At 47.0% G+C, this 19,935-nt stretch overlaps 1 protein-coding gene across 8 annotated transcripts in view; it reads left to right on the top strand.

The window, feature by feature from the left end:
• The window catches only part of LOC137368898 (uncharacterized), a 140,136-nt gene that overhangs the window by 45,559 nt on the left and 74,642 nt on the right, over nt 1-19,935 (top strand). For 4 of the 8 annotated variants that reach the window (XM_068029159.1, XM_068029151.1, XM_068029155.1 and 1 more), the window contains 5 exons: nt 3,686-3,733; nt 6,603-6,650; nt 6,744-6,779; nt 16,634-16,687; nt 16,769-16,810. In XM_068029159.1, the coding sequence (XP_067885260.1) occupies nt 3,686-3,733; nt 6,603-6,650; nt 6,744-6,779; nt 16,634-16,687; nt 16,769-16,810 (228 nt within the window). The remainder of the gene's footprint in view (nt 1-3,685; nt 3,734-6,602; nt 6,651-6,743; nt 6,780-16,633; nt 16,688-16,768; nt 16,811-19,935) is intronic. The other 4 variants (XM_068029154.1, XM_068029153.1, XM_068029157.1 and 1 more) reach the window with 4 other exon arrangements.

Genomic DNA, 19,935 nt, shown 5'->3' with positions numbered 1-19,935 from the left:
TGGTCGCCACACTATCAGAAGGACGTGGAGGCTTTGGAAAGGGTATGGAAGAGGTTTACCAGGATGTTGCCTGGTCTGGAGGGCATTAGCTATGAGGAGAGTTTGGACAAACTCGGATTGTTTTCACTGGAACGACGGAGGTGGAGGGGAGACATGATAGAGGTTTACAAAGTTATGAGTGGCATGGACAGAGTGGATAGTCAGAAGCTTTTTCCCAGGGTGGAAGAGTCAGTTACTAGGGGCCATTGGTTTAAGGTGCGAGGGGCAAAGTTTAGAGGGGATGTGCGAGGCAAGTTCTTTACACAGAGGGCGGCGAGTGCCTGGAACTTGCTTCCGGGGGAGGTGGTGGAGGCTGGTACGATAGCGACGTTTAAGAGGCATCTTGACAAATACATGAATAGGATGGGAATAGAGGGATACGGTCCCCGGAAGTGCAGAAGGTTTTAGTTTCGGCAGGCATCAAGATCAGCGCAGGCTTCGAGGGCAGAGTGGCCTGTTCCTGTGCTGTACTGTTCTTTGTTCTTTGTTGATCTGCCTTCCCTGTAAGGCTTCTTGCATTAAAGTAAATGCAGTTTAGCCTTCCAGACCTTCCACGCTCCCTGTCCTGCCCCTGCCCCTGCCCGGCCTGCCTACTGGACCTGCTTGTTTTAACCTCTACATTTGCCTCAACAATCTCATCGGAGAGACTACTACATTGGGTCCCACCCACTGCAAGACTAGTTTAAACCCTCCCAAGTAGTACTCGCAAACTTCCCCGCAAAGATATTGGTCCCCTTCCAGTTTAGATGCATCCCGTCCCTCTTGTACAGGTCACCTCTGCACCAGAAGAGATCCCAATGATCCAAGAAGCTGAAGCCCTCCCGCCTACACCAGCTCTTCAGCCACACATTCATTTGCCTTATCCTCCTATTCTTACCCTCACCAGCACGTGGCACAGGGAGTAAAATCCTGAGATTACAACCCGAGAGGTCCTACTTTTTAACCTTCTGCCTAACTCCCTATATTCACTTTGCAGAACCTCATCTCTCTTCCTGCCTTTGTCGTTAGTACCAATATGGACCATGACCTCTGGCTGCTCACCCTCCTCTTTCTGAATGTCCTGCAGCCGCTCCAAGACATCCTTGACCCTAGCACCAGGGAGGCAACATACCATCCTGGAGTCTCGTTTGCGGCCACAGAAACGCCTATCTGCACCCCTTACGATAGAATCCCCTATCACTATAGCTGTTCCACCGTTTTCCTCCCCTGCTGTGCAGCAGAGCCTCCATGGTGCCACGAACTTGGCTGTTGCTGCTTTACCCTGGGAAGTCATTCCCCCAACAGTATCCAAAGCGGTATATCTGTTTGAGAGGGAGATGGCCACAGGGGACTCCTGCACTATCTGCCTGCGCCTACTATTCCGCCTGGTGGTCACCCATCCCTTTTCTGCCTGTGCAGCCATTACCTGCGGTGTGACCACCTCACTAAATGTGCTATCCACGACGTCCTCAGCATCACGGATGATCCACAGTGAATCCACCCGCAGCTCCAGCTCCGTAATGCGGGTAGTCAGTAGCTGCAGATGGATACACTTCCTGCACACGTGGTCGTCAGGGACATTGGAAGCATCCCTGATTTCCCACATAGTGCAGGAGGAGCATATCATGGGGCTCAGCTCTCCTGCCAAGATTTACCCTTAGATTATTTAGTTACTCCCTTAATTAAAAAACTACTACTTACACTAGGGGCCTTATTCTACCCACTACAATCTAAAGTCCTTAATAAGCTACACTGAATTTAAAAAAAACTTTAGTAGTACTCACCTTATTACCAGAGGTTTTTTTTCAACCAAAAAAAACTTTCCCTTTTTTTAAAGATATTTAAATACACTAACAGCAGTGACTCACCCAACCAATCAGCTTGCAGCTGTCCCCTGACGTCACTGTTGGCACTTATTTTTCAAAACTCTTGTCTATTAACCTTTTGTGTGGCACCTTATTGAATGCCTTTGGAAATCCAGGTATACTACATCTACTGGTTCCCCTTTATCTTCCCTACTAGTTACATCTTCAAAAAGCTCTAATAAATTTGTCAAACACGATTGCCCTTTAGTAAAACCAGGTTGACTTGTTCTAATCATACTATGCTCTTCTAAATGCATTGCTAAGACTTCCTTGATAATAGATTCCAGCATTTTCCAAACGACTGATATCAGGCTAACTCGCCTGTATTCCTGTTTTCTCTCTCCCTCCTTTCTTGAAAAGCGGTGTAACATTTGCCAGTTTCCAATCTGATGGGACTGTTCCCGAATCTAAGGAATTCTGGAAAATCATAGCTAATGCACCCACTATTTCTGCAGCTGTCTCTTTTAGAACCCTAGGGTATAGGCCAAGAGGTCCTGGGGATTTGTCAGATTTTTGTCCTTTAAGTTTCTCCAATACATTTTGTCTGCTGATATGAATTTCCTTCATTTCCTCACTCCTTTTAGCCCCGAAGTTACTGTCTATTTCTGGTATGGAACTTGTGTCTTCTACTGTGAAGACAGACACAAAATATTTGTTCAATGCCTCTGCCATTTCCTCAGTCCCCATGATAATTTCCCCTTTCTCTGCTTCTAAAGTACCAATGTTTACTTTAGCTACTCTCTTCCTTTATATATACCTATAAAAGCTCTTACAATCTGCTTTTTTTAATATTACTGGCTAGTTTACTCTCATTCTATTTTTTCCTCTTTTATTAACTTTTTGGTGGCCCTTTGCTGGTTTATAAAACACTCCCAATCCTCAGACATACTACTTTGCTGCTTCATTGTAAGCCTCTTCTTTTAATTGAATACTATCCTTAACTTCCTGAGTGAGCTACGGATGGGTCTTTCTGGCTGAGTTTTTGTTTTCCAATTAAAAGTATTTTTGTTAAACATTTTGAATTGTTTCTTTAATGGTTTCCCACTGTTCATTTACCACGAAACCTTTTAGTCCATTTACCCAATTTACCTTAGCTAGTTCTCCCCTCATACCTACCGAATTGGCTTTGTTTAAGATTCTTGTTTGTGGTTGGAGTATGTCAGCTGAAACGTAACATGAAATTTAATGGTATTATGATCACTATTTCCCAGTGGATCTTTTACTATGACATTACTAATTAACTACACTTCATTACACAGTATTAGATTTAAGATAGTTTCATCCCTTGCTCCAGAAACCCTCCCAGAAATATTCTACAAAATCATCTTTTTTGTTAGTATGCCTGGTGCTGCTCCTGGCAGGCTTGTCTAGATTCCTCATTGCACCAGGGTTGGTCCCCTGGCTTGTTGGTAATGGTAGAGTGAGGGATATGCCGGGCGATGAGTTTACAGATTGTGGTTGAACAGATGCCCAGTTTTGAGCTGCTGGATCTGTTCTGAATCTATCCCATTTATCACGGTGGAAGTTCCACACAACACGATGGAATTGTTGTCAGTGTGAAGATGGGTTTGTCTGCACAAGGCTGTGAGGTGGTCACTCCTACCAATACTGTCATGGATAAAGGCATCTGTGTCCTTGCTATCCTCAGTGCATCTTCCAAGTGGTGTTCAAAATGGCGGAGCACTGATTCATCAGTTGAGGGAGGCAGTAGATGGCAATTAGCACTGTTCACTGAGGCATGGCTGACACCTAAGGACAAATATGTGGACGAATGGCCCCGTTTACACCTGTTTGTCTTACAGCTCAAGACGATTCCTGCACCTACGCCGAGCTTGACAGCAATAGAACAGGTACATGGCTGCACCTTAATGGTTTAGAGCTGTTGTCTATTTTGTATTCAGGCACTGTCCTCCAATTAACAGAACTTTAGATGAAAGATGACAAGAGATTCACAATCAGTGCTTCAGAAGATCGTGAGTGAATATCTCCATTTATATATTAAAAATAATTCTTTCAAATCTGTCCTGCTCCCCCTGCCAAGGTTTCCTTGCCCATATTTTATTCTTATTTGACACTTCTGTAGCATACGAACATATGAATTAGGAGTAGAAGTAGGCCATTCGGCCCTTCGAGCCTGCTCCGTCATTCAATAGATCATGGCTGATATGTTTGTGTTTCAAATTCCACATTCCCATTTACCCCGATAACCCTCGATTCCCTTGCCTAACAAGAATCTATCTACCTCCACCTTAAAATTATTCAATGATCCCTCCTCCACCATCTTCTGAGGCAGAGAGTTCCAAAGAAAAAATTTCTCCTCATCTCTGTCCTAAAAGGGCGACCCCTAATTTTAAAACAGTGCCCCCTAGTTCTGGACTCACCCACAAGAGGAAACATCCTTTCCACAGCCACCTTATCAAGACCGTTCAGAATCTTATAAACTTCAATCAAGTCTCCCCTAATTCTTCTAAACTCCAGTGAAAACAAGCCCAGTCTGTCCAACCTTTCCTCATAAGACAACCCGCTCATTCCAGATATCAATCTAGTAAACCTCCTCTGAATTGCCTCCAATGCATTTACATCCTTCCTTCAATAAGGAGACCAAAACTGCACACTGTATTCGAGATATGGTCTCACCAATGCCCTGTATAACTGAAGCATAACATCCTTACTTTTATTTTCAATTCCTCTTATAATAAAGGATAGCATTCCATTAGCCTTCTTTATGACTTGCTGTACCTGTTTACTAACTTTTTGTGACTCATGCACTAGAACATCTAGCTCCCTCTGCACTTCGGAATTCTTCAATCGTTCTCTGTTTAAGTAATACTCTGCTTTTTTATTCTTCCTGCCAAAGTGAACAACTTCACATTTTCCCATCCATCTGCCAGATTTTTGCCCGCTCACTCAACCTATCTATATTGGTCTGCAACCTCCTCATGTCCTCATCACAACATACTTTCCTACCTATCTCTGTGTCATCTGCAAATTTAGCTACCATGTCATCGCTTTCTTCATCTTAGTCATTGATATATATTTTAAAAAGTTGAGGTTCCAGCACAGACCCCTGCGGGACTCCATTCGTCACATCCATTTATGCATACTGTCTGTTTTCTGTCAGCCAGCCAATCTTCTACCTGTGCTGATATGTTACCCCCTACACCATGAGCTCCTACTTTGCACAATGACCTTTTCTGTGGCACCTTGTCAAATGCCTTCTGGAAATCCAAGTACAGTATGTCAACAGGCTCCCCTTTATCCACAGCAAGTGTCACTCCTTCAAAGAACTCCAATAAATTGGTTAAACATGATTTCCCTTTCATAAAACCATGCTGACTATTCCCGATTACCTTGGGTTTTTCTAAGTGCCCAGCTATAACCATCTTAATGATTGATTCGAACACCTTCCCCACAATAGATGTCAAGCTAACTCGCCTGTAGTTACCTGTTTTCTGCCACCACCGCCCCCCTTCTTGAATAGAGGAGTTATATTTGCTATTTTCCAGGCTGATGGAACCTTACCAGAATCTAGTGAATTTTGAAAAATTAACGCCAACACATCTACTACCTCATTAGCCACCTCTTGTAAGACCCTAGGATGAAGTCCATCAGGACCCGGGGACTTGTCAGTCCGCAGCACCATCAGTTTGCTCAGTACCGCTTCCCTAGTGATTGTAATTTCACCAAGTTCCTCTCTTTCCTCCACCTCCTGATTGACAGCTATTACTGGAATGTGTTTTGTATCGTCTATAGAAGACAGAAGCAAAATGTTTGCTTATTTCATGTGCCATTTCCTTATTATCAACTATAAGCTCCCCATTCTCACTCTCGAGAAGGTCTTTACTTATTCTTTTCTTTTTTAAATACCTGTAGGAACTCTTGCTATCCATTTTTACATTCTAGTTAGCTTCCTCTCATACTCTAATTTCTTTCTCCTGATTAACCTTTTCGTCATTCACTGCCATTCTTTATATTCTGACCAATCATCTGAACCGCCACTCATCTTTGCACAATTATATGCTTTTTCCTTAAGTTTGATGCTTTCCTTAACCACGGATGGTGGGTCCTCCCCTTAGAATTTTTCTTTAGAGTCGTAATATACTTATTCTGAGTATTCTGAAACATGCTGTTAAATATCTGCCTCTGCTTCTCTATTGATCTATCTCCAAGCCTAGTAACCCAGTTCACTTCAACTAGCTCAGCTTTCATGCCCACATAGTTGCCCTTAGATAGAACTGAGTAGCTTGCCAGATCGTTTCAGAGGGCAGTTAAGAGTCAACCACATTGCTGTGGATCTGGAGTCACATGCAGGCCAGACTGAGTAAGGACAGCAGATTTCCTTCCCTAAATGATGTTTATGAACCAGATGGGTTTTTATGACAATGCGATAGTTTCATGATTATCACTACTTTTTATTCCAGTTTTTTTAACTAACTGAATTTAAATTCCACCAGCTGCCGTGTTGGGATTTGAACTCATGTCTCCTGAGCATTAGTCCAGTCCCCTGGATATGTCCAGTAACATTGCCACTACACTACTGTCCCCTATGTACTTTACTGAAGTATCAGCCTAGATTTTGTGTTCAGGTCTCCCGAGTGGGGATTTGAACCAACAACCTTTAGACTCTGAGGCGAGTGTGTCGTTCACTGAGGCACGGCTGACACCAAAGGACAAATATGTCGGACGAATGACACTATTTCACTCCTGTTTGTCTTACAGCACAAGACGATTCCTGCACCTACGCCGAGATTGATACCAACCGAACAGGTACGCAGCTGCACCTTAATGGTTTAGAGCTGTTATTTATTTTATATTCAGATTTCATCCTCCAACTAACAGAACTTCTTGTTTTGGTTAAAGTTGGCAAGAGATTCACAATCAGTGCTTCAGAAGACCGTGAGTGAATATCTCCATTTATATATACAAGACATTTGTTTCAAATCTATCCCACTCCCTCCCCATGTCCTTCAGGATTGATGTATCCATGGGTATGGTAACCAGACCAGGGAGTGTTTGCTGCTGCAATGACAGACTGGTCAACTCTCAGGGTTCATGCCGGTCCCATCGTCAGAAAGTTATCCCAAATGAGAACTCCCAGTTCAGGTTTGAGTGACCATGAACTGTCTCAACAGGAGCTGCTTCATATTGTGGATCCTGGCCAGCACCATGTCCTGTGTCACATCACCATGATCGGGGAAATGGAGAAGCTACACTGCTCTCATTAGCTTGGAGTTGTGATGAATTTTTGTCAATTGGAGAGATGATAATGCTGGGGAATCGAACATTTTTACACTGTTCTATCAAACAATCCCAGGCAGGTGCAGCACCGGAATAGATACAGAGTAAAGCTCCCTCTACACCGTCCCATCAAACACTCCCAGGACAGGTACAGCACGGAGTTGGCTGGGGAAATGCCATTCCAGTTGGCGCGGAGGGGTTTCCTCTACAGGCTGCTCCTGCACACTCTCCACTTCCTTGCCCTTGACAGCCAGCTGGACATGCCCTGGCAGTCCGTGTTGCCATCTGGCGGCAAGGGGAAACCCCGGTGGAGGTCTCTCTACGTGGGATTCTTCCCCCTTTACATCGGGGACCTGGGGTGGAGGGTGTTGCACAGGGCTGTCCCATGCAATAGACTTTTAAGTAGGTTCACGGACTCCCAGGCCGCCTGTAATTTCTGCGGCCTGGACGAGTCTGTGTTCCACGTGTATATGGAGTGTGCGAGGTTGCAGCCCCTGTTTGAGTATTTGAAGGGGTTGCTCCTCAGGTCTGGATTGCACTTCAGCCCCACGCTCCTGATCTTTGGGCACCTGGTGCGGAGGGGGCGTGGGCTGGGAGGAGGATCTCCTCGTCGGTCTGCTCCTGGGCCTGGCCAAGATGGCAACTCATTGGTCCAGGCTGTGGGCCATCTAGGGGGTCCGCCCTCCCTGATTGCTTGCCCCTCTTCTGAGGTTATGTTCGCGCCCAGGTGTCCCTGGAGAAGGAGCATGTGGTGTCCGTCGATACGCTTGAGGCCTTCTGTGACAGGTGGGCACCGCAGGGACTGGAGCACATAATTGACGCGAAAATGGCATTTTAGTTTAGTTTAGAGATACAGCACTGAAACAGGCCCTTCGGCCCACCGAGTCTGTGCCGACCATCAACCACCCATTTATACTAATCCTACACTAATTCCATATTCCTACCACATCCCCACCTGTCCCTATATTTCCCTACCACCTACCTATACTAGGGGCAATTGCTAATGGCCAATTTACCTATCAACCTGCAAGTCTTTGGCATGTGGGAGGAAACCCACGCAGACACAGGGAGAACTTGCAAACTCCACACAGGCAGTACCCAGAATTGAACCCGGGTCGCTGGAGCTGTGGTGCTAACCACTGTGCCACTGTGAGTTTTGTTTTATTTATCTGTTTTTCAAAAAAAGTTATTTTTATAAAATGTATATAAAGAGGGCCTGGAAAATAAAGGCCCCCTCGACATAAAATACGTAAATGGGGCCTGCGGTATAAAGGCCACCTTATAAAAAAAAAAGAAAAAAAACGCGGTTGGCTCCTCTCTGATTGGGAAGCCTGAGTGCTGAGTGCCTCAACGAGGTGAAGCTGACAGTTCTGCAGTCAGTTGCTGGAGGTGTTGCTGGAGAGGGAGTGCTGAGGAGAGAACTGCAAAAACTTTCAAACAACTTTTGCTGCAGAGGAAAGACTTTGGAATACGTCTGTATTTCGAGGTGGGTGTTGAGCACCAAACTTATATTTATTTGGACTGTTGGGAGAGGTTGGAGAGGCCGGAAGAACAAGGGGTAGGGGCTGCACAATTCTGCAGGGAGCTGTGCAGTTGCACTAAATATACAAGGAAGCTCCCTCCCCCCACCCCGATTGCCCAGCCTGGGTCAGCTGAAGCTGCCTGGCTAAGAAGAAAGCAGAAGACAGAAAGTGCGTGGGCAGTTTTCGGCTGACCCAGGTGAAGACACCTCTCCCCAACTGGAAGACCAGAAGAACTTGTGAAGGACTGCTTGATTGAACTGTTATCTGTCATACCACTTTGGTAAAACAAGTCAGCACTCCCAGCCTCTCTTTTCCTCTTCAGTATCCCTCTGCCTCTCCCCTAACTTATTATACATTTATTTACTAATTTGCTTGCTTTATTTGAAATCTGTAGGCCTACAATTGGGGTGGGGTTTAGCTCTTGACCCATGGCAAGTCCATCTGTGCCGGTGGCGGGGCCCTCTAACACCTATGCGGCTGCAGTCTCTGCAGCCACCCATGTGGCCCCATCACCATTCAAGCTGCTCACTTCTGGTCATGGGGTAAAGAGCAGTGCCCACCCCAACATGTCTACTGAGGCTTGCATAAAGGTGATGGCCAAGGTTGTCGGCCCCTCGTCTGTTGTTGCAGCTCGAAGATGTACGGGAAGGCTGTGTTCTTCCTGAAGACCGAGCGGGCGGCGTCTCTGGCCCTGAGTAAGGGGCTCACTGTGCGGGGGACCTCCCTGCCGGTGGACCCTCTGGGGGCCACTGCGCAGTGGATAATGTTGTCTAATGTCCCACCCTTCATTCCCAGTGAGCTGCTCCTCCCCCACATGCACCATCTGGGGGAGGTGAAGTCAGGGCTTACCCCAGTCCCGCTTGGTCTTCGGGAAAACAGCCTCCGGCATGTGTACTCCTTCTGCCATCAGATATTTATGCAGCTGGTTAGGGAGGAGGTCTTGGAGGGCCACTTCAATGTGGAGTTCCAGGGAACAGCCTACTGCGCCTTCTGGACTTTGGATGGGACGCGGTACCATGTCTGCAAGGGGCTGGGGCATGTTCGTAAGAACTATCCCAACCTCCCAGCTGCCAACTCCACCTCGGCAGCCCAGGGTGGCGCCACAGCATCTCCTCCCACTCCCCCTACCCCTACAGACACTGCTCAGTCAGTACCGGAGGCTGTGGTCTTCACGGCCTCCGGCAGGGAGGGGGGTGCCTGTCCGAGTGGAAGGAAGGTGCTGAGCAAAAATAAACACTATGAGGCGCGTCCCCTGGACACCATGACACAACCCGAGCCTGAGCTCAGCCTAAGGCCCGTTCCTCGGGAACCCACCTTCCCCAGGGCTGGGCTCAGGCCCAGGGTAGCTAAAAAAAATGGAGGAGGCGGAGGCCTCTGATGACATGGAGGTCTCTGAGCCTCCACGCCCAAGTGGGAAAAAGAGGAGAAGGCACCCCTCCACAGAGGTATCACAGGGCCCTGCACCGCAGGGCCCGTCTGTTGGAGGGAAGCTGTCTCCTATTTCGGGTCCCCAGGTTCCCCCCATCACCACCAACATCAAGGCTGAAAAGTCTGGGCAGCAGCTCCCTACCCCTCAGGATAGAGGGGAGGTGGAGGCTCCTGTACATAATGCCCCTCCTGTTGGTGCAAGTGGAGCTCTACTTGTGGTAGGGGAGCCTGGGGACGCCTCCTATTCTGCCACTGGGTCAGGTGCCCTAAATGGAGGGGAGGGCGAGGCCCTAAAATGTCGGACCTCCCAGCCAAAATCCACTCTGGACCAGGACATACACGACCCAGTTATAACTGAAAGTGCTGCCCCATCTGCTGGGCCTGTGGGTGCTGATGGGGCAGGAGATGACCTCGTCTCTCCACCTCTGGTCTCGGCTCTGGTTGAATTTCTGAAGTTGGGAATTTCCATCTCCCCTCATTGGCCTGGGGACGGAGGTGTAGGGGGGTCCTGAGCCGCTGGCGCCCAAAGGCTCCAGTTCCACACGAGAACCCAGAGAAGACTCCTCCGCCATCGATCCTGGGGGTGGGATCGTGACGGAGGTGGGACCAGCTGGCGTGGCTGGGATGTCCGCCCCACAGTGTGTGATGGGTGTGTTGGCCACTGGCAGTGACGACCCGGAAGAGGCTGGGGACTCAGTGTAGGGCACGGAGGACGATCTTGATTCCATCGCCAGTGAGGTGGTGGAGTCCCTCGTGCCTCCCACCGAGTCTCCTCTCATCCCCACAGAGGAACTCCAGGATTTCCTCGTGGCTTGCAAGGGGTGCTGCACTAAAGTTCAGCTGGCCCTCGGCCGTTGGTCAAATCTGGCGCTGATCATTCAGTCTGTCCGTGCCACCCTCAAGAAAGAGAGGAAGGGCACGGGTGTGAAACTGGTTGAGAGGCACCGATTTAATGCGTTCCTCAATGGGAGAGTGGAAAGCCAGGTGCACGTCTGCTGCTGCCTCACAGTGAGGTATTGGTGACGGTCTTTAAGTACCTTTGACATGAAGATAACCATAGCCAGCCTCAACATCAACGGCAGCAGCAGGTCTCACTGCAGATTTCACAATTTCTCAGTCCTCAGCACGGATTATAAGATCTTTGCCCGGGCGTTGTCTACCCGCCTGGGCTCCGTGCTGGCCCACATGATCCAACCTGACCATTCCTACACAGTCCCGAGCCGGTCCATCCAGGACAACATCCACCAGGTCCGGAACCGGATCGATCTTGCCCAGAGGACTGGGCTGTTAGTCGCCTTTGAACAAAGAACAGTACAGCACAGGAACAAGCCATTCGGCCCTCCAAGCCTGCGCCGATCTTGATGCCTGCCTAAACTAAAACCTTCTGCACTTCCAGGGACCGTATCCCTCTATTCCCATCCTATTTATGTATTTGTCATGATGCCTCTTAAATGTCGCTATCGTACCTGCTTCCACCACCTCCCCCGGCAGCAGGTTCCAGGCACTCACCACCCTCTGTGTAAAGAACTTGCCTCGCACATCCCCTCTAAACTTTGTCCCTCTCACCTTAAACCTATGTCCCCTAGTAACTGACTGTTCCAAACTGGGAAAAAGCTTCTGACTGTCCACTCTGTCCATGCCGCTCATAACTTTGTAAACCTCTATCATGTCGCCCCTCCACCTCCGTCGTTCCAGTGAAAACAATCCGAGTTTATCCAACCTCTCCTCATAGCTAATGCCCTCCAGACCAGGCAACATCCTGGTAAACCTCTTCTGTACCCTCTCCAAAGCCTCCACATCCTTCTGGTAGTGCGGCGACCAGAATTGCACGCAATATTCTAAGTGTGGCCTAACTAAAGTTCTGTACAGCTGCAGCATGACTTGCCAATTTTTATACTCTATGCCCCGACCGATGAAGGCAAGCATGTCGTATGCCTTCTTGACTACCTTATCCACCTGCGTTGCCACTTTCAGTGACCTGTGGACCTATACGCCCAGATTTCTCTGCCTGTCAATACTCCTAAGGGTTCTGCCATTTACTGTATACGTCCCACCTGCATTAGACCTTCCAAAATGCATTACCTCACATTTGTCCGGATTAAACTCCATCTGCCATTTCTCCACCCAAGTCTCCAACCGATTTATATCCTGCTGTATCCTCCGACAATCCTCATCACTATCCGCAACTCCACCAACCTTTGTGTCGTCCGCAAACTTACTAATCAGACCAGCTACATTTTCCTCCAAATCATTTATATATACTACAAACAGCAAAGGTCCCAGCACTGATCCCTGCGGAATACCACTAGTCACATCCCTCCATTCAGAAAAGCACCCTTCCACTGCTACCCTCTGTCTTCTATGACCGAGCCAGTTCTGTATCCATCTTGATAGCTCACCTCTGCTCCCGTGTGACTTCACCTTTTGTACCAGTCTGCCATGAGGGACCTTGTCTGAAGTCCATACAGATTACTGAAGTCCATATAGATAACATCCACTGCCCTTCCTTCATCTTCATCACTTCCTCAAAAAACTCAATCAAGTTCGTGAGACACAACCTCCCCTTCACAAAACCATGCTGCCTCTCGCTAATAAGTTCGTTTGTTTCCAAATGGGAGTAAATCCTGTCCCGAAGAATCCTCTCTAATAATTTCCCTACCACTGATGTAAGGCTCACCGGCCTATAATTTCCTGGATTATCCTTGCTACCCTTCTTAAACAAAGGAACAACATTGGCTATTCTCCAGTCCTCTGGGACCTCACCTGTAGCCAATGAGGATACAAAGATTTCTGTCAAGGCCCCAGCAATTTCTTCCCTTGCCTCCCTCAGTATTCTGGGGTAGATCCCATCAGGCCCTGGGGACTTATCTACCTTAATGCTTTGCAAGATGCCCAACACCTCCTCCTTTTTGATAAAGACATGACCGAGACTATCTACACTCCCTTCCCTAGACTCATCATCCACCCAGTCCTTCTCTTTGGTGAATTCTGATGCAAAGTACTCATTTAGTACCTCGCCCATTTCCTCTGGCTCCACACATTCCCTTCTCTGTCCTTGAGTGGGCCAACCCTTTCCCTGGTTACCCTCTTGCTCTTTATATACGTATAAAACGCCTTGGGAATTTCCTTAATCCTGTTTGCCAATGACTTTTCATGACCCCTTTTAGCCCTCCTGACTCCTTGCTTAAGTCCCTTCCTACTGTCTTTATATTACTTAAGGGCTTCGTCTGTTCCTCGCCTTCCAGCCCTTACGAATGCTTCCTTTTTCCTTTTGACTAGGCTCACAATATCTTGCGTTATCCAAGATTCCCGAAACTTGCCAAACTTATCCTTCTTCCTCACAGGAACATGCTGGTCCTGGATTCTAATCAACTGACGTTTGAAAGACTCCCACATGTCAGATGTTGATTTACCCTCAAACAGCCGCCTCCAATCTAAATTCTTCAGTTTCTGCCTAATATTGTTATAATTAGCCTTCCACCAATTTAGCACCTTCACCCGAGGACTACTCTTATCCTTATCCACAAGTACCTTAAAACCTACGGAATTATGATCACTGTTCCCGAAATGCTCCCCTACTGAAACTTTGACTACCTGGCTGGGCTCATTCCCCAATACCAGGTCCAGTATGGCCCCTTCCCTAGTTGGACTATCTACATATTGTTACAAGAAGCCCTCCTGGATGCTCCTTACAAATTCTGCCCCATCCAAGCCCCTAGCACTAAGTGAGTTCCAGTCAATATAGGGGAAGTTAAAATCACCCACCACTACAACCCTGTTGCTTTTACATCTTTCCAAAATCTGTCTACATATCTGCTCCTCTATCTCCTGCTGGCTGTTGGGAGGCCTGTAGTAAACCCCCAACATCGTGATTGCACCCTTCCTATTCCTGAGCTCCACCCATATTGCCTCACTGCATGATCCCTCTGAGGTGTCCTCCCGCAGTACAGCTGCGATATTCTCCTTAACCAGTAATGCAACTCCCCCACCCCTTTTACATCCCCCTCTATCCCGCCTGAAGCTTCTAAATCCCGGAACATTTAGCTGCCAATCCTGTCCTTCCCTCAACCAAGTTTCTGTAATAGCAACAACATCATAGTTCCAAGTACTAATCCAAGCTCTAAGTTCATCTGCCTTACCTGTTATACTTCTCGCATTGAAACAAATGCACGAAGGGCCTGTTTCTGTGCTGTATAACTCAATGACTCTACACTGCCCCATTAGCCCCCAGCAGCACATCTGGGCTCATCCGTAAGGATGTCACGGAATCACAAAATTGTTACAGCATAGAATGAGGCCTTTCGGCCCATCATGTCTGCACTGGCCACTCCCTACCTTCTCCTTGTAGCCCTGCACATTCTCACTTTTCAGATTATAATTCAATTCCCTCTTGAATGCCTCGATTGAACCTGCCTCCACCACCCTCTCAGGCAGTGTATTCCAGATCCTAACCACTTGCTGCATAAAAATGTTTTTCATGTCACCATTGCTTCTTTTGCCAATTACCTTAAATCTGTTCTCTCTTGTTCTTGATCCCTCCACCAATGGGAACAGTTTTTCCCTATCTACGCTTTCCAGACACCTCATGGTTTTTAATACCTCTATCAAATCTCCTTTCAACCTTCTTTTCTCCAAGGAAAACAGTCCCAACTTCTCCAAACTATCAACGTAACTGAAGTTCCTCATCCCTGGAACCATTCTTGTGAATCTTTTCTGCACTTTTTCTAATGCCTTCACATCTTTCCTAAAGTGTGGCATCCAGAATTGGACACAATACTCCAGTTGAGACCGAAGCAGTGTTCTATACAAGTTTCATACAACTTCCTTGCTTTTGTACTCTAGGCCCCTATTAATAAACCATTTTCTTAATCTGACCTACCACCTTCAATATATACACGCAGGTCCCTCTGCCCCTGCACCCGCTTTAGAACTGTATCCTTTATTTTATATTGTTTCTCTGCGTTCTTCCTACCAAAATGAATCACTTCACACTTCTTTGCATTAAATTTCATCTGCCACTTGATCACCCATTCCAACAACCTTTTGAAGTTCTGCACTATCCTCCTCAAAGATCACATTGTTTCCAAGTTTTGTATCATCCACAAATTTTGAAATGGTGCCCTGTACACCAATGACTGGGTCATTAATATATATCAGGAAGAGCAAGAGTCCTAACACTGACCCCTGGGGAATTTCATAAAAACCTTCCTCCAGTCCAAGAAACATCCATTAACCACGACTTTCTGTTTCCTGTCACTCAGCCAATTTCGTATCCATGTTGCTTATATTCCATGTCTGGTTAATATTATGTATATGGACTTTCAAAAGATGTTTGATAAAGAATCACATGATAAATTTGTTAGAAAAATTGAAGCTCGTGAGCTGAAAGGGTTATTGGCTGTGTGGTTATGAAATTGGCTGACGGTCAGAAGCAGAGAGTCGTGTTGAGCAGTTGTTTTTCAGACAGGAGGGAAGTGAACAATATTGGGGAAACCAGTGCTCTATATGTTAAATAACCTGGACTTGAGCATACAGGGCATAATTTCAAAGTATACAGATGACATGAAACTCTGAAATGTCGTAAGGAGGATAATAACAGACTCAGGAGAACATAGACGGACCAGTGAAATGGACAGACATTTGGCAGATGAAACTGAATGCAGAGAAGTGTGAAAGAGACAGTGAGAACTAAATGGTACAATTCTGAAGGAATTGCATAAACAGAGTGATGTGGGAGTGTGCATTTACAAGTCTTTGAAGGACTAATTGAGATGGATGTTAAAAAGACATACAGAATCCGTGTTTTTATAAACAGAGGCACAGAGTATAAAAGCAAGGAAGTTATGCTAAACCTTAACAAAACCCTGGTAAGGCCCCAGCTGGAGTGTTGTGGCAAACACTTTAGGAAGGATGTCAAGCCCCTGGAGAGGGTGCAGGGAAGATTTACTCCAACGGTCCTGGGGTGAAAGTCTTCAGTCACTTGTAGAGACTGGAAAAACTGATGAAGGGTCGCAGACCTGAAACGTTAACTCTGCTGCTCTCTCCACAGATTCTGCCAGATCTGCTGAGTATTTCCATCACTTTCTTGTTTTTATTTCTGTGTTCAAATCTGTCCATTGCCTTGCACCTCCCTATCTCTGTAACCTCCTCTAACCTTACAATCCTCCGAGAATTCTGAACTTCTTCAATTCTGGCCCCTTGCCCATCTCTGATTCTCATTGTAACACTATTGGTGGCCGCGCCTTCATCCACCTGGCCCCTGAGCTCTGGGATTCCCTCTCGAAACCTCTCCGCCTCTGTACTTCTCTTCTCTCCTTTTAAGTGGCTCCTTAAACCGACCCGACCTGTTTGACCAAGTGTTTGGTCATCTGTTCCAATGTCCGTCTTTGTGACTCAGTGCCAAATTTTAGTCTGTTTACTATGAAGTGTTTTGTGACCTTTTTCTATGTTAAAAGTGCTATATCAATACCCGTTGATGTTGTGCTGTAAGATTCTATGATTCCAGAGTGAGGAGGTTAAATCAGTCAGGCAGTTTCAGAGTGGATTCTGTTTGTCTTACAGCTCAGCCTGATTCCTGTACTTATGCCAGCATAATGACTGACAGCAGCAAAAAAGGTAAGTGGCTATAAACCGATGTTCAAAATATTTTTCATATTTAAAATTCAGCCTCTCGACTAACGGAACATTCTCCTTCAGTTCAAGGTAGCAAGAAACCCACAGTCGCTGATTCAGAAGAGAGTGAGTCATTGCTTTCCTTTCAAAATACTATTTTAATTGTCTCCCCTCCTCCTCTTCCATCAGCCTCCGAAGGTCATTCTCCTGTGTGTGAACCAAAGGCAGTTGGGACCGGGTGATTCATCTCTGTTATTGGGTTCCCCAACTCTGGTCGGCTGTATTCCTGGAGGTCTCATCACATGACCTCCAAACCCCTCCCCCTCTCCATCCCAATGCTCCCACCATTGGTGCATCCTCAAGTGGTGCCACTGTTCACCAATCGGAAAGGAACCAGAATCTCCATTGCCCCAAAGGATAATTCTTGACTGTCAGTCAATCAGCCCATCTCTCCCAAAGTATTTATAACCAATAAACAGAAGCGCTTGAAGAAAATAAGGGAAAAATGTTCCCCTTTCCTGTACTTACCCTGATGGGTTTGATGTTGGGGGAAATGTTTCCCTTTCCTGTACTTACCCTCCGTACTGAAGGGGTTGATGTCGGGGTAAATGTTCCCCCTTTCCTGTACTTACCCTTGGACTGAAGGGGTTGATGTCGGGGTAAATGTTCCCCTTTCCTGTACTTCCCCTCCGGACTGAAGGGGTTGATGTTGGGGTAAATGTTCCCCTTTCCTGTACTTACCCTGAAGGGTTTGATGTTGGGGGAAATGTTTCCCTTTCCTGTACTTACCCTCCGTACTGAAGGGGTTGATGTCGGGGTAAATGTTCCCCTTTCCTGTACTTACCCTGAAGGGTTTGATGTTGGGGGAAATGTTTCCCTTTCCTGTACTTACCCTCCGTACTGAAGGGGTTGATGTCGGGGTAAATGTTCCCCCTTTCCTGTACTTACCCTTGGACTGAAGGGGTTGATGTCGGGGTAAATGTTCCCCTTTCCTGTACTTCCCCTCCGGACTGAAGGGGTTGATGTTGGGGTAAATGTTCCCCTTTCATGTACTTACTCTCATACTGAAGGGGTTGATGTCGGGCTAAATGTTCCCATTTCCTGTACTTACCCTCATACTGAAGGGGTTGATGTCGGGGTAAATGTTCCCCTTTCCTGTACTTACCCTCGCACTGAAGGGGTTGATGTCGGAGTAAATGTTCTCCTTTCCTGTACTTACCCTCGCACTGAAGGGGTTGATGTCGGGGTAAATGTTCCCCTTTCCTGTACTTACCCTCGCACTGAAGGGGTTGATGTCGGAGTAAATGTTCTCCTTTCCTGTACTTACCCTCGCACTGAAGGGGTTGCTGTCGGGGTAACTGTTCCCCTTTCCTGTACTTAGCCTCATACTGAAGGGGTTGATGACGGGGTAAATGTTCCCCTTTCCTGTACTTACCCTCGCACTGAAGGGGTTGATGTCGGAGTAAATGTTCTCCTTTCCTGTACTTACCCTCGCACTGAAGGGGTTGCTGTCGGGGTAAATGTTCCCCTTTCCTGTACTTACCCTCATACTGAAGGGGTTGATATTGAGATAAATGTTCCCCTTTCCTGTACTTACCCTCATACTGAAGGGGTTGATGTCGGGGTAAATGTTCCCCTTTCCTGTACTTACCCTCGCTCTGAAGGGGTTGATATCATTTTAAATGTTCCCCTTTCTTGTACTTACCCTCACACTGAAGGGGTTGATGTCGGGCTAAATGTTCCCCTTTCCTGTACTTACCCTCATACTGAAGGGGTTGATATTGAGATAAATGTTCCCCTTTCCTGTACTTACCCTCATACTGAAGGGGTTGATGTCGGGGTAAATGTTCCCCTTTCCTGTACTTACCCTCGCACTGAAGGGGTTGATGTCGGGGTAAATGTTCCCCTTTCCTGTACTTACCCTCGCACTGAAGGGGTTGATGTCGGGGTAAATGTTCCCCTTTCCTGTACTTACCCTCGCACTGAAGGGGTTGATGTCGGAGTAAATGTTCTCCTTTCCTGTACTTACCCTCGCACTGAAGGGGTTGCTGTCGGGGTAACTGTTCCCCTTTCCTGTACTTAGCCTCATACTGAAGGGGTTGATGTCGGGGTAAATGTTCCCCTTTCCTGTACTTACCCTCGCTCTGAAGGGGTTGATATCATTTTAAATGTTCCCCTTTCTTGTACTTACCCTCACACTGAAGGGGTTGATGTCGGGGTAAATGTTCCCCTTTCCTGTACTTACCCTCATACTGAAGGGGTTGATATTGAGATAAATGTTCCCCTTTCCTGTACTTACCCTCATACTGAAGGGGTTGATTTCGGGGTAAATGTTCCCCTTTCCTGTACTTACCCTCCGCACTGAAGGGGTTGATGTCGGGGTAAATGTTCCCCTTTCCTGCACTTACCCTCATACTGAAGGGGTTGATTTCGGGGTAAATGTTCCCCTTTCCTGTACTTACCCTCGCACAGAAGGGGTTGATGTCGGAGTAAATGTTCCCCTTTCCTGTACTTACCCTCATGCTGAAGGGGTTGATGTCGGAGTAAATGTTCCCCTTTCCTGTACTTACCCTCATACTGAAGGGGTTGATGTCGGGGTAAATGTTCCCCTTTCCTGTACTTACCCTCATACTGAAGGGGTTGATATTGGGATAAATGTTCCCCTTTCCTGTACTTACCCTCATACTGAAGGGGTTGATTTCGGGGTAAATGTTCCCCTTTCCTGTACTTACCCTCCGCACTGAAGGGGTTGATGTCGGGGTAAATGTTCCCCTTTCCTGCACTTACCCTCATACTGAAGGGGTTGATTTCGGGGTAAATGTTCCCCTTTCCTGTACTTACCCTCGCACAGAAGGGGTTGATGTCGGAGTAAATGTTCCCCTTTCCTGTACTTACCCTCATACTGAAGGGGTTGATGTCGGAGTAAATGTTCCCCTTTCCTGTACTTACCCTCATGCTGAAGGGGTTGATGTCGGAGTAAATGTTCCCCTTTCCTGTACTTACCCTCATGCTGAAGGGGTTGATGTCGGGGTAAATGTTCCCCTTTCCTGTACTTACCCTCATGCTGAAGGGGTTGATGTCGGGGTAAATGTTCCCCTTTCCTGTACTTACCCTCGCTCTGAAGGGGTTGATATCATTTTCAATGTTCCCCTTTCTTGTACTTCGGGACAGTCAGCACGGTTTTGTGAGGGGTAGGTCTTGCCTCACAAGCCTGATTGAATTCTTTGAGCAGGTGACCAAGCAAGTGGATG

Source organism: Heterodontus francisci, chromosome 4, assembly GCF_036365525.1.
Source record: "Heterodontus francisci isolate sHetFra1 chromosome 4, sHetFra1.hap1, whole genome shotgun sequence".
NCBI lineage: Eukaryota > Metazoa > Chordata > Chondrichthyes > Heterodontiformes > Heterodontidae > Heterodontus > Heterodontus francisci.
Note: the sequence above shows the minus strand (reverse complement) of the source record. Positions and strands in the feature narration are given on the sequence as shown.